Raw genomic sequence first — 14,608 nt, 5'->3', positions numbered from 1 at the left:
AGTGTGTATGGTATGTATGCATGTTAAAGTGTGTATGGTATGTATGCATGGTAAGTATGCATGGCAGGTATGTATGGTATGTATGCATGTAAGTATGCATGGCAGGTATGCATGGTAAGTATGTATGGTATGTATGTATGTAAGTATGCATGGCAGGTATGCATGGTAAGTATGTATGGTATGTATGCATGTAAGTATGCATGGCAGGTATGCATGTTAAGTGTGTATGGTATGTATGCATGTAAGTATGCATGGCAGGTATTCATGGTAAGTATGTATGGTATGTATGCATGGCAGGTATGCATGGTAAGTATGTATGGTATGTATGCATGTAAGTATGCATGGTAAGTATGTATGGTATGTATGCATGTACGTATGCATGGCAGGTATGCATGGTAAGTATGTATGGTATGTATGCATGTAAGTATGCATGGCAGGTATGCATGGTATGTATGCATGTAAGTATGCATGGCAGGTATGCATGGTAAGTATGTATGGTATGTATGCATGTAAGTATGCATGGCAGGTATGCATGGTAAGTATGTATGGTATGTATGCATGTAAGTATGCATGGCAGGTATGCATGGTAAGTATGTATGGTATGTATGCATGTAAGTATGCATGGCAGGTATGCATGGTAAGTATGTATGGTATGTATGCATGGTAAGTATGTATGGTAAGTATGTATGGTATGTATGCATGGTAAGTATGTATGGTATGTATGCATGTAAGTATGCATGTAAGTATATGTGGCAAGTATACATGGCAGGTATGCATGGTAAGTATGTATGGTATGTATGCATGTAAGTATGCATGGTAAGTATGTGTGGTAGGTATACATGGCAAGTATACTGTCCATGGTAAGTATGCATAGTAAGTATGTGTGGTAAGTATTCATGCCAAGTATGCATGGTAAGTTATATGGCAGGTATGCATGGTAAGTATGTATGGTATGTATGCATGGTAAGTATGTATGGCAGGTATGCATGTAAGTATGCATGGCAAGTATGCATGGCAAGTATGCATGGCAGGTATGCATGGTAAGTGTGTATGGTATGTATGCATGTAAGTATGCATGGCAGGTATGCATGGTATGTATGCATGGTAAGTATGTATGGTATGTATGCATGGTAAGTATGTATGGTATGTATGCATGGTAAGTATGCATGGTATGTATACTGTACATGGTAGGGTATGCATGGTAAGTATGCGTGGTAATTATACTGTACATGGTAGGGTATGCATGTAAGTATGCATGGTAAGTATATTGTACATGGTAGGGTATGCACGGTAAGTATACTGTACATGGTAGGGTATGCATGGTAAATATGAATGGTGTGAGACACATAAACCGTGTGTGTGTGTGTGGAGACACAAAGGAAACACACACATTGTTACACAACAATCATATCATAAAGTCCACATTAAAGCGGCTTTAAACACTTCAATTTGAGGGTTCTCACCGGGCCCACTCCAGTTCTCAGGACCACTCCAGTTCTCAGTTGTCACTGCACGTGCACTCTGATGATGTCACGCTCCTGGAAGCCGACCCCTCCCTAGCAACCACGTCCAGCAATTTAGGCAAACATCTGGACCGCTGCTTCTAGAACCTGCTGGTGTGTCAGCTGCTGTGCTTTGGTTCCAGTGGCCGCTGGGTTCTACTTGTGTCCGGTTCTGTTGGGTTACATCGCCGGTTCAGGGTTAGGTCGTTCCTTTGGTTTCACCAGAACCACTGACCTGCTCCGGAAGTACACTTTGCTCTTCCTGGGTGATGATGCAGGTACAAAACCTCAAAAGCAGTGAAGTTGTCAGCTTGTGTAAATGCTAAATAAAAAGAGAATACAACAAATCCTTTTCAACTTATATTCAATTGAATAGACTGCAAAGACAAGATATTTCATGTTCACACTCAGAAACTTTTGCAAATAATCATGAAGTTAGAATTTAATGGCAGCAACACATTGCAAAAAAGGCATTTTTACCAATGTGTTACATGGCCTTTCCTTTTAACAACACTCAGTAAAGGTTTGGGAACTGAGGAGACACATTTTTGAAGTGGAATTCTTTCCCATTCTTGCTTGATGTACAGCTTAAGTTGTTCAACAGTCTCCCTTCTCATATTTTAGCCTTCATACATTGTCATGTCTGGACTACAGGCAGGCCAGTCTAGTACCCGCACTCTTTTACTATGAATGATGGCATCGTTTTGCCGGAATAAGCAGGGGCGTCCATGATAACGTTGCTTGGATGGCAACATATGTTGCTCCAAAAGCTGTATGTACCTTTCAGCATTAATGGCGCCTTCACAGATGTGTAAGTTACCCATGTCTTGGCCACTAATACACCCCCATACCATCACACATGCTGCCTTTTACACTTTCACCCTAGAACAGTCCCCATGGTTATTTTCCTCTTTGGTCCACAGTTTCCAAAAACAATTTGAAATGTGGACTCGTCAGACCACAGAACACTTTTCCACTTTGCATCAGTCCATCTTAGATGAGCTCAGGGCCAGCGAAGCGTTTCTGGGTGTTGTTGATAAATGGCTTTGCATAGTAGAGTTTTAACTTGCACTTACAGATGTAGCGACCAACTGTAGTTACTGACAGTGGTTTTCTGAAGTGTTCCTGAGCCCATGTGGTGATATCCTTTACACACTGATGTGGCTTTTTGACGCAGTACCGCCTGAGGGATCCAAGGTGTGTAATATCATGGCTTACGTGCAGTGATTTCTCCAGATTCTCTGAACCTTTTGATGATATTACGGAGCGTAGATGGTGAAATACCTAAATTCTTTGTTGAGAAATGTTGTTGTTAAACAATTTGCTCAGGCATTTGTTGACAAAGTGGTGACCCTCGCCCCCGTCCTTGTTTGTGAACGACTGAGCATTTCATGAAAGCTGCTTTTATACCCAATCATGGCACCCACCTGACCTTTTAAAGTCAAGAGTCCAGAAGGTGGACGGACCTTTAAAGTCAAGAGTCCAGAAGGTGGACGGACCTTTAAAGTCAACAGTCCAGAAGGTGGACGGACCTTTGAAGTCAAGAGTCCAGAAGGTGGACGTACCTTTGAAGTCAAGAGTTCAGAAGGTGGACAGACTTTTAAAGTCAAGAGTCCAGAAGGTGGACGGACCTTTAAAGTCAAGAGTCCAGAAGGTGGACGGACCTTTAAAGTCAAGAGTTCAGAAGGTTGACGGACCTTTAAAGTCAAGAGTCCAGAAGGTGGACGGACCTTTAAAGTCAAGAGTCCAGAAGGTGGACGGACCTTTGAAGTCAAGAGTCCAGAAGGTGGACGTACCTTTGAAGTCAAGAGTTCAGAAGGTGGACAGACTTTTAAAGTCAAGAGTCCAGAAGGTGGACGGACCTTTAAGGTAAAGAGTCCAGAAGGTGGACGGACCTTTGAAGTCAAGAGTCCAGAAGGTGGACGGACCTTTGAAGTCAAGAGTTCAGAAGGTGGACGGACCTTTTAAAGCCAAGAGTCCAGAAGGTGGACGGACCTTTAAAGTCAAGAGGTCAGAAGGTGGACGGACCTTTAAAGTCAAGAGTTCAGAAGGTGGACGGACCTTTAAAGTCAAGAGTCCAGAAGGTGAACGGACCTTTAAAGTCAAGAGTTCAGAAGGTGGACGGACCTTTGAAGTCAAGAGTCCAGAAGGTGGACGGACCTTTAAAGTCAAGAGGTCAGAAGGTGGACGGACCTTTAAAGTCAAGAGGTCAGAAGGTGGACGGACCTTTAAAGTCAAGAGTTCAGAAGGTGGACGGACCTTTAAAGTCAAGAGTCCAGAAGGTGGACGGACCTTTGAAGTCAAGAGTCCAGAAGGTGGACGGACCTTTAAAGTCAAGAGTCCAGAAGGTGGACGGACCTTTGAAGTCAAGAGTCCAGAAAGTGGACGGACCTTTGAAGTCAAGAGTCCAGAAGGTGGACGGACCTTTAAAGTCAAGAGTCCAGAAGGTGGACGGACCTTTAAAGTCAAGAGTTCAGAAGGTGGACGGACCTTTAAAGTCAAGAGTCCAGAAGGTGAACGGACCTTTAAAGTCAAGAGTTCAGAAGGTGGACGGACCTTTGAAGTCAAGAGTCCAGAAGGTGGACGGACCTTTGAAGTCAAGAGTCCAGAAGGTGGACGGACCTTTAAAGTCAGGAGTCCAGAAGGTGGACGGACCTTTGAAGTCAAGAGTCCAGAAGGTGGACGGACCTTTAAAGTCAAGAGTCCAGAAAGTGGACGGACCTTTAAAGACACGAGTCCAGAAGGCTCTGAGCACTTTGTGTCCAGAAGGCTCTGAGCACTTTGTCACCATGGAGGAATGCAGAAAGACCAGAGTCCAGAACCATACCTGAGTGGAGGAGGGGAAGGTGAAGAGACAAGATGAAGGAAATGTTAAGGACACAGGAGACAAGGAGATGAGGAAGGACTGAAGGAGGGGATTTGTGCTGGTCCAGAAGTGGATTGACCAAGTCATGTGCTGCCCCCCAGTGGTGACAGTCAGTAAGACACGTGGCTGTAATAAAAATAGACTTTAATCCCACAGAGGTCACGTGACCAAACCAAGATGGCTCCCAGAGCCAAAAGGACGTCCCAAAGTGTCACATGACGTACGAGGTCAGGTGTTGTCTGTGAAAACCTGCCCGAGGACGGCCAGGCGAGCGCTGAAAGGCTGGACGGGACAGGACAGCGTGGGCGCCGTCTTCCTCTTGCCGGGCTTCAAAGCGATGCTTTGGGATCGTCCGGGCGGGTGGTCGTCGGCGTGCGAGGCGGGCGGCGCCGAGCGCTCGCCCAGCAGGATGTCGCGCAGCTCCTGGCGCTCGCGGGCGTGTCGGCTGCAGCAGTGGAGCGCCGCCGGGTCTAGAGGGTGTGCCTCCGTGTTGAAGATGTAGCCGCCCGCGCTCAGCACGCACTCACCGTCCTCGCCACCCTCCTCCCACGACTCGGCCCCGCCGCCGTGCAGGAAGTGGGCGGGGTCAAAGAGCAGGTAGAGGTACTTGAGGGTCTCGGCCAGGAAGAAGGACTCCATCCTGTTGTCCAGCTGGTGATCTCGCACGTCCTTCACCTGAGAGCGTAAGAAAACATCAACGTCGTCCGACTGGAGCCCCGCCCCCCCCTCACCCACGCTGGCGTAGCCGCAAGGCGTCTTGGCGATCTTCTCGATGGACTCCAGGGCGTCGAGGCCCAGTTGCAGGTAGGTGTGGTCCCCCGTGGCTCGGAACAGGTACATGGCGCTCTCCATCAGCTCTGCACGCACAAACACGGCCGACATTAACGGGCGTCCGCCTCGGGCGTGGAAATGAACGGACCGGGTCTGAGCGGGTAGCCCTCCCTCTTGTCCACGCTGTGACCCTGAGGGATGCTGTAGAACTCGGGTAGACTTCCAAACTGCCTCCACACCGAGTAGTAGTTCTGGAAGGTTCTCACGGCCGCGTCCAGGTTCCCCAGCAGAGACTGAAAAGAGCCAGAGTCTGTGAGGCGTGGCGCTCGCACGGCGAGGGGGCGTGGCTACCTGCAGGCCGGGCCAGAAGGCCTCCAGGGACTGGAAGACGGGCATGGACACGGTTCCTTTGTGCATCTGGACCCACAGGTACCAGTCGTCGAAGCGCGTGTAGTTCTGGATGGCGCGGTCGTACGCTGGCGGACAAAGTCACACCTCCGTTGTTCTCGCGCCCGAGAAGGTCACCAGAAGGTCACCAGAAGGTCACCTGACTCACCCTCAAACATCTGCAGCAGCTCCTCGTCCTGCAGCAAGATGGCGCCTTTCACCAGGTACTCAAAGTAGGAGTCCACGCCCGCTCCGATGCCGGCGTCCTGCGCCACCCACTTCCTGGACAGGACGTCGATGTGGTTGCCCACCTGCACGCCCACCACACACACACACACACACACAACCTCCTGACGTCAAACAACTCACAGTTGGAACATAATGTCTCCAAAAATCAGTGTTTTGAAGACAAAGCACACGTCAGACTTGTCAAACTTTCCTAAATTGTGGACTTTTTTCCTACGCTTTGAACCTTGTGGTTTATAAAACAGTGTGGCTATTTGGATTTTTCTTCGCAAAAGTTTTCATTCATCTCAAGCAGAAACGGTGGAATTGTGTGCTGTTGTTTGTGCTACAGCGCCATCTTTTGGACGAGTTCGCTCACTGCAGATGTCGTTGTCGTTTTAATGCCTTAAACCAGATGTAAAACCGTCCGTAGCGTTTCTACTCGTATGGATTCTTCATTCGTCGCTCCAAACAACGGTTGTAACTTTTACAATATAACTAAAACAATTCTTACTTACTAAACTGTCCCATGTGTGATGTCTGTAGGAGTGTTTTCATGCATATTTGTACGCGCTATCGTAATCTAATGACGCTACCGTCGTTAGCAATATGCTAACACATTTACGAGTGTCTGTGTTTATGTTATTAACTTAGAATCATATTTTTTTAAGTACCACTATGTGTGGTGAAATTAACCTCTGCATTTGACCCATCCCCTTGTTCCACCCCCTGGGAGGTGAGGGGAGCAGTGAGCAGCAGTGGTGGCCACGCTCGGGAATCATTTTGGTGATTTAACCCCCAATTCCAACCCTTGATGCTGAGTGCCAAGCAGGGAGGTAATGGCTCCCATTTTTACACTCTTTGGTATGACTCGGCCGGAGTTTGAACTCATGACTTACCGATCTCACGGCGGACACTCTAACCACTGAGCTGGCTCCTGGTTTTTCAGCAATTAAACATGCAAAAATTTGCCAAAACAAAAGCGCCGTTTAAAGATGTTTTTGTGTTTAAAGAAATTAAAAATGATCAACAGAGTTGACATAAATACATTCATCCAAATGAATCACTATGTGTGTTTCAGTCAATATGTTATTTAGTCACTACAACTTGTGTTCACATCCACAGGAACCACATGGGTTAGTCTACTCTATACAGTATTTACAACCTTACTAGTGTTCACTTCACAGCCACAGATGGTTCATCTAGTTATTGACATTATTTACACATTACTTTTGTCTGTTTCAGTCACGATGTTATTTAGTCACTACAACTTGTGTTCACATCCACAGGAACCACATGGGTTAGCCTACTCTATACAGTATTTACAACCTTACTAGTGTTCACTTCACATCCACAATGGTACATCTAGTTATTGATATTATTTACACATTAGTCTGTTTCAGTCACTGTATTATTTAGTCACTACAGTAGTTCCCACTTGTATTTACATCCACAGGAACCACATGGGTTAGCCTACTCTATACAGTATTTACAACCTTACTAGTGTTCACTTCACATCCACAATGGTTCATCTAGTTATTGATATTATTTACACATTAGTCTGTTTCAGTCACTATGTCATTTAGTCACTACAGTAATTCCCACTTGTGTTCACATCCACAGGAACCACATGGGTTAGCCTACTCTATACAGTATTTACAACCTTACTAGTGTTCACTTCACATCCACTGTTGGTTCATCTAGTTATTGACATTATTTACACATTAATTAGTCTGTTTCAGTCACTATGTCATTTAGTCACTACAGTAATTCCCACTTGTGTTCACGTCCACAGGAACCACATGGGTTAGCCTACTCTATACAGTATTTACAACCTTACTAGTGTTTACTTCACATCCACAGATGGTTCATCTACTTATTGAAATTATTTACACATTAATTAGTCTGTTTCAGTCACTGTATTATTTAGTCACTAAAGTAATTCCCACTTGTGTTCACATCCACAGGAACCACATGGGTTAGCCTACTCTATACAGTATTTACAACTTTACTAGTGTTCACTTCACATCCACTGTTGGTTCATCTAGTTATTGACATTATTTACACATTAATTAGTCTGTTTCAGTCACTGTATTATTTAGTCACTACAGTAGTTCCCACTTGTATTTACATCCACAGGAACCAAATGGGTTAGCCTACTCTATACAGTATTTACAACCTTACTAGTGTTCCCTTCACATCCACAATGGTACATCTAATTATTGATATTATTTACACATTAGTCTGTTTCAGTCACTATGTTATTTAGTCACTACAGTAATTCCCACTTGTATTTACATCCACAGGAACCACATGGGTTAGCCTACTCTATACAGTATTTACAACCTTACTAGTGTTCACTTCACATCCACAATGGTACATCTAGTTATTGATATTATTTACACATTAGTCTGTTTCAGTCACTATGTTATTTAGTCACTACAGTAATTCCCACTTGTGTTCACATCCACAGGAACCACATGGGTTAGCCTACTCTATACAGTATTTACAACCTTACTAGTGTTCACTTCACATCCACTGTTGGTTCATCTAGTTATTGACATTATTTACACATTAATTAGTCTGTTTCAGTCACTATGTCATTTAGACACTACAGTAATTCCCACTTGTGTTCACGTCCACAGGAACCACATGGGTTAGCCTACTCTATACAGTATTTACAACCTTACTAGTGTTTACTTCACATCCACAGATGGTTCATCTACTTATTGAAATTATTTACACATTAATTAGTCTGTTTCAGTCACTGTATTATTTAGTCACTACAGTAATTCCCACTTGTGTTCACATCCACAGGAACCACATGGGTTAGCCTACTCTATACAGTATTTACAACCTTACTAGTGTTCACTTCACAGCCACTGTTGGTTCATCTAGTTATTGACATTACTTACACATTAGTCTGTTTCAGTCACTATGTCATTTAGTCACTGCAGTAATTCCCACTTGTGTTCACGTCCACAGGAACCACATGGGTTAGCCTAGAGATAGAGAGCGTTGGGCTTTTGACTTCTTCATGCTTTATATTGATTTCATTTGTTTTCATGTTAAAAAACAACTCATTTTTAAGGTGTGGCGGCTATGATTTTGCCACCTTCCGTTCATTAAGGGGAAACCCGGAATAACTACTCAACTTTTGACCATTTAAAAGCAAGGGCAAGTAAATGGGCGGGGCTAGACACAGTGCAGTGTGTTGATTGGTGGACACTGGACAGCGAACGTTGGCCTCCTAACAAACAAGACCCTTACCAGTCCGATGTCAGATCTGGTGTTCCAGAGCACCCTCAGGGCCCGGCGAGCCACGTCCTCAAACGTGGCGTCTCCGGTGAGTCGGCTGAGCGTGGCGAACTCCAGGATGAAGGTGCCGACACCGGCGGTGCAGGTGACGGGCGTCTCGGTGGGACTGACGCCGCGCAGCAGGTTGACCGTGCCGTACGGCATTCCGGTGGGCGTCTGGAACGCTGGAAGACATTTCAGCGTGAGGGTGCTGGAGACCGGCAGCCATGTTTGTGTTTGACTTTAGCCGTATAAGACAGGAAGTTGTGTCAACAGGTTTGTGGGGTCTTATTTAGAGCTGCGGACACCCACAAGGATGAGGTCTCACGCTTTTTGGGAATGTTCTAGAACAGTGATTCTCAAACTTTGGTACGGTACACAGGCTCCATCGAGTGGTACGCCAAAGAATCACTTGATTAAAGTACAGTGTTTTATCTTCCTATATTCAACCACAGTTCAAACGGTAATGGCCAAATATATTAAATACACTTGTTTTTAATGAATACTTAGGCCTACTACACTACTGTATGTTCATGTTGTCATTATGATGGTACTTAATGAATACTTAGGTCTACTACACTACTGTATTTAATGTTGTCATTATGGTGGTACTTAATGAATACTTAGGTCTACTACACTACTGTATTTAATGTTGTCATTATGGTGGTACTTAATGAATACTTAGGTCTACTACACTACTGTATTTAATGTTGTCATTATGGTGGTACTTAATGAATACTTAGGTCTACTACACTACTGTATTTAATGTTGTCATTATGGTGGTACTTAATGAATACTTAGGTCTACTACACTACTGTATTTAATGTTGTCATTATGGTGGTACTTAATGAATACTTAGGTCTACTACACTACTGTATGTTCATGTTGTCATTATGGTGGTACTTAATGAATACTTAGGTCTACTACACTACAGTATGTTAATGTTGTCATTATGGTGGTACTTAATGAATACTTAGGTCTACTACACTACTGTATTTAATGTTGTCATTATGGTGGTACTTAATGAATACTTAGGTCTACTACACTACTGTATGTTCATGTTGTCATTATGATGGTACTTAATGAATACTTAGGTCTACTACACTACTGTATTTAATGTTGTCATTATGGTGGTACTTAATGGATACTTAGGTCTACTACACTACTGTATTTAATGTTGTCATTATGGTGGTACTTAATGAATACTTAGGTCTACTACACTACTGTATTTAATGTTGTCATTATGGTGGTACTTAATGAATACTTAGGTCTACTACACTACTGTATTTAATGTTGTCATTATGGTGGTACTTAATGAATACTTAGGTCTACTACACTACTGTATTTAATGTTGTCATTATGGTGGTACTTAATGAATACTTAGGTCTACTACACTACTGTATTTAATGTTGTCATTATGGTGGTACTTAATGAATACTTGGGTCTACTACACTACTGTATTTAATGTTGTCATTATGGTGGTACTTAATGAATACTTAGGTCTACTACACTGCTGTATTTAATGTTGTCATTACGGTGGTACTTAATGAATACTTAGGTCTACTACACTACTGTATTTAATGTTGTCATTATGGTGGTACTTAATGAATACTTAGGTCTACTACACTACTGTATTTAATGTTGTCATTATGGTGGTACTTAATGAATACTTAGGTCTACTACACTACTGTATGTTAATGTTGACATTATGGTGGTACTTAATGAATACTTAGGTCTACTACACTACTGTATGTTAATGTTGACATTATGGTGGTAGTTGAAGAGCCAGGTGTTTTCTGAACTTGTTTCTTCTCTCAAAACGCCATCATGACTATGTTGGTCTACCTGGCAGCAGCTTCCTGGCGGCGTCCTCTGCCATCCTCAGAAGGGGACCAGAACACGGCCAGCCGGGCTCCAGCTGCATTCCGGCCCTGCCAGACAGCATGTGGGCCGACAGCAGACCACCCACCACTAGAGGTAGGACACACGTTAGCGCAGCTGGAAGACGATTGGCTCGGAGGTAGAGGCGGACGTACCTCTGATGTTGGTTTCAAACACGGAGGCGTTGACGTCGATGTCGAAGTTGATGGTGTCTTGCAGGAGCGACGCCACGCGCTGGAACTCCGTCTGGTTCCCCAGCACCTTGGCACAAAGAGGTGTCAATCAACACTCAGCACGGGGCCCGACAGGAAGTAGGGTTGCGGTCTCACCAGCAGGGTGTCCAGGGCGTCGATGAGCGTCAGCGAGAAACTAAGAAAGAAGAAGGCGGTGACTGACGGACGTCAACTTAGAAGGCAACCTTTGACCTCACCTGCCCCAAGTGTCCTGGCCGTCGCAGGTAAGGGGGCGGAGCTCGTCGTAAGGGTAGGCGTTGTCCAGGTAACTGTTGTAGGCGTGGTAGAACATGCCTTTGATTCGCTGTCTGAAAAGTAGTTGTAGGTGAGCACTCGAGGTGGGATTCTTCTCACCATTCAATTATTGATGAATCTTTAATTTATTTGTATTGACGCAGTTTTACTTTGTTTTTCTTTTACTAAATGAGCGTTTATCACTTGCAAAGGGTTGTTCCCATACCAAATTGTATTTCGATACTTTTCTAAATAAAAGGGCACCACAAAAAATGTCATTATTGTCTTTATTTGAACAAAAAATCTTAGAGTACATGAAACATGTTTATCATTGTAATTTAGTCCTTAAATAAAATAGTGAACATACTAGACAACTTGTCTTTTAGTAGTAAGTAAACAAACAAAGACTCCTAATTAGTCTGCTGACGTATGCAGTAACATATTGTGTCATTTATACACCTATTATTTTGTACACATTATGAGGGACAAACTGTAAAAATTGATTATTAATCTACTTGTTCATTTACTGTTAACATCTGCTTACTTTTCTTTTAACTTGTTATATCTACACTTCTGTTAAAACGTAATAATCACTTATTCTTCTCTTCTTTGATACTAGACATTAGTTTTGGATGATACCACACATTTAGGTATGGATCCGATACCAAGTAGTTACAGGATCATACATTGGTCATATTCAAAGTCCTCATGTGTCCAGGGACGTATTTACTGACTTTATAAACATAATATACATTTTTTTTAAACAAGCTTTGTGATGCTAAAAAATATTGATGTAATCATTGTAGTATCGTCTAGATACGCTTTTGTACTTGGTATCATTACAGTGGCATTTGTTTACATTGTGACGCCGGTGAACTATTGTATCCTCCTACGGTGTGTAGTGAAGCATGTTTAGCTATTCCTCATCCTCCAGTGATAATAATACTTCTAAGAAACGTACTTTGTCGCCATGGAGGCCAGGATTAGTAATTTAGAAGTAGCTAAAACACTGTGGATGGACGTTAGCTGCTAGCTAGCAAGCCATGTCTTAAAGCAGCTCTTCCTGAGGGTGTTTCAGTGTTATAACTTCACCTTTTTCTTTACTTTTTACACCAAAATGCATCCATTCTCCCTTTTCTGTCTACACACTGTGTCTGCTTGTAAGTACTCCGTGTGTGTGCGCTGCCCAACATGCTCCTCTGCTGGTAAAACAGAGCAATGTCATGACGTGACGAGGCTCCGTCATGCCTGTTAAAAAAGGGGGGGCGGGAACCGGTACTTTTTAGAGGCGGTATAGTACCGAATATGATTCATTAGTATCGCGGCACTATACTAGTACCGGTATGCCTTACAACCCTAGTACACGCTATTTTATCCATACTGTATTTGTGTATTGCACATGTGAAGCTTCATTCGTGACGACATAACGACTGTTACCTGACGTCATGCATGTCGTCCTCGGTGAACTGACGACTCGCAGCCGCGCTGACGACACACAGGAGCAGCGCGACACGCACGGGAGCGCGCATGGCGCCGGGCGGGCGGGAGCGCCGGGTGTCCGGAACGAACAGGGCGAAAGGAAAATAGTTCTGTCTGAGCTAGGCTAACTTCTGCTATATCCTGCTGCGGCCACGCACAACTACTCCAAGTCGCGTCCAGTTTAGGTCTAAGTCCCGCCCAGTTTAGGTCTAAGTCCCGCCCACTCCAAGTCGCGTCCAATTACATACGTGCTCAGAGGGGTGAAGACACCGGAAGTGAAGCTAGCGAGACAACGTAACACGGAAATAAAAATTTAAAAATAATAATAATAATAACTAAAAAATCAGAAACAAATTTAAAAAAAATACTGCTGAAAATATGTTGATGTTAGGGTTAGGTTTGGGTTTTGGTTAGGGTTGTATATGATCCGCCGAAAAAGCGATACATTTAACATCCGGCTTAATAATAACAACCAATGAATGGTTTGTTTCATTGGCCGTCTTGGGTCAGGTTACAAATCAAGTGTCCGATGTCAGCGCCATTGTGACCATGTCTAAAAAAAACACATTTTGTCGTCACCCTTGTGGGCGCAGCTTGAACCTTCTCGCTAGCTTCTGTCGCTGTCAGGCTGGAGACAGTGAACCGGACGTGGAAGCTGTGCGCATGCGTCCAGCTCTCTGCAATGCGTTCACGGACAATAGATAAATACGCCGCTTCAAACACTTCATATTTCTTTTTACTTTCGAGAGTATTTTGTTCAAACGGACAACTATTTTAAAAGGAAGAAAAATAAGTGAAAGGCATGAAGTTCGACACTCTTTTCAATTGTTGTTATGCTAGCAACATGCGTGTTATTTCTCGTGCGCACACGTCCTCTGTAACAACAAACACGTCATCATTCCCCCGCCAATCACCTTTCAGGCACGTCACATTCAGGAACGTGGGAACTCTGAGCATCGATCACACAAGAACCTGAAAATGAACACCAGCAGGTCGTTACAGTATGCAATTCATACATAAATGTTACAATGGAACAAATAAAATCACGCATTATTTTATGTAATTGATCAATTAATTTTTCCTTCTTTGTCCTTGTAAAGTTGGAGTGTAAGAGTTTGGCTAACTGAACTGTTCATCGCCCTAAAAGAATAAGAATATTTATGGAACACGTCTTACAGAGTGGGAAATGTGTTAGGGCAGCAAGACTGAGTAAAAACATTTTATAAATAAATAAATAATAAATAAAAACATTTTGATTGATTGATTGAAACTTGTATTAGTAGATTGCACAGTACAGTACATATTCCGTACAATTGACCACTCAATGGTAACACCCCAATAAGTTTTTCAACGTTAATCAATTCATGGTCACCAAGGGTCACAACTTAGGTGTACATTTTAATTACATTTGTTGTTGTTTACTTTTAACTTTAACTTTAATAATAAAAGTCAAGCTTATTATTACTTGGCACCAGCATGCATTGCTGTACGTAAAAAAAAAAATCGAAAAGCCACCTTGTTACCATGCTAACTGTTAGCATTTTAGCCTAATTTATAGTATTAAATGTGATGGATATTTTTATTTGGAAACCATGTGCCTTGCTACCATGCTAACTGTTACCATTTAGACCGTTTTTGTAGGTATAAAACTCAAAAGTATTGGATATTGTTACTTGGCACCACGTGCCTTGCTACCATGCTAACGGTTAGCATTTTAGCCGTTTTTTCTAGGT

General features: G+C 43.2%; 1 protein-coding gene across 1 annotated transcript; it reads right to left on the bottom strand.

Moving 5' to 3' along the window:
* Positions 1-4,495: 4,495 nt before the first annotated feature.
* edem2 (ER degradation enhancer, mannosidase alpha-like 2) lies at positions 4,496-13,523 on the bottom strand. Its single transcript, XM_062051875.1, has 11 exons — positions 12,834-13,523; positions 11,360-11,470; positions 11,259-11,298; positions 11,085-11,190; positions 10,894-11,019; positions 9,022-9,233; positions 5,696-5,837; positions 5,491-5,615; positions 5,288-5,432; positions 5,104-5,225; positions 4,496-5,043 (listed from the first exon to the last, which is right to left on the bottom strand). Exons 1-11 carry the CDS (start codon positions 12,923-12,925, stop codon positions 4,597-4,599), a joined length of 1,668 nt encoding a protein of 555 aa, XP_061907859.1. The 5' UTR covers positions 12,926-13,523; the 3' UTR covers positions 4,496-4,596.
* Between the last annotated feature and the right edge of the window lie 1,085 nt (positions 13,524-14,608).

This window comes from Entelurus aequoreus, linkage group LG07 (genome assembly GCF_033978785.1).
Source record: "Entelurus aequoreus isolate RoL-2023_Sb linkage group LG07, RoL_Eaeq_v1.1, whole genome shotgun sequence".
NCBI classification, from domain to species: Eukaryota; Metazoa; Chordata; class Actinopteri; order Syngnathiformes; family Syngnathidae; genus Entelurus; species Entelurus aequoreus.
The sequence above is the reverse complement of the archived record's forward strand: the minus strand, read 5'-3'. Positions and strand labels throughout refer to the sequence as shown.

Excerpts from the sequence above, each read along its gene's own strand:
- edem2 (XM_062051875.1), bottom strand. The coding sequence starts at position 12,925 with ATGCGCGCTCCCGTGCGTGTCGCGCTGCTCCTGTGTGTCGTCAGCGCG. Across the intron at positions 11,471-12,833 it reads GACGACATGCATGACGTCAG|ACAGCGAATCAAAGGCATGT; the intron begins GTAACAGTCGTT and ends ACTACTTTTCAG. Across the intron at positions 5,226-5,287 it reads GGGCTACCCGCTCAGACCCG|AGCTGATGGAGAGCGCCATG; the intron begins GTCCGTTCATTT and ends TTGTGCGTGCAG.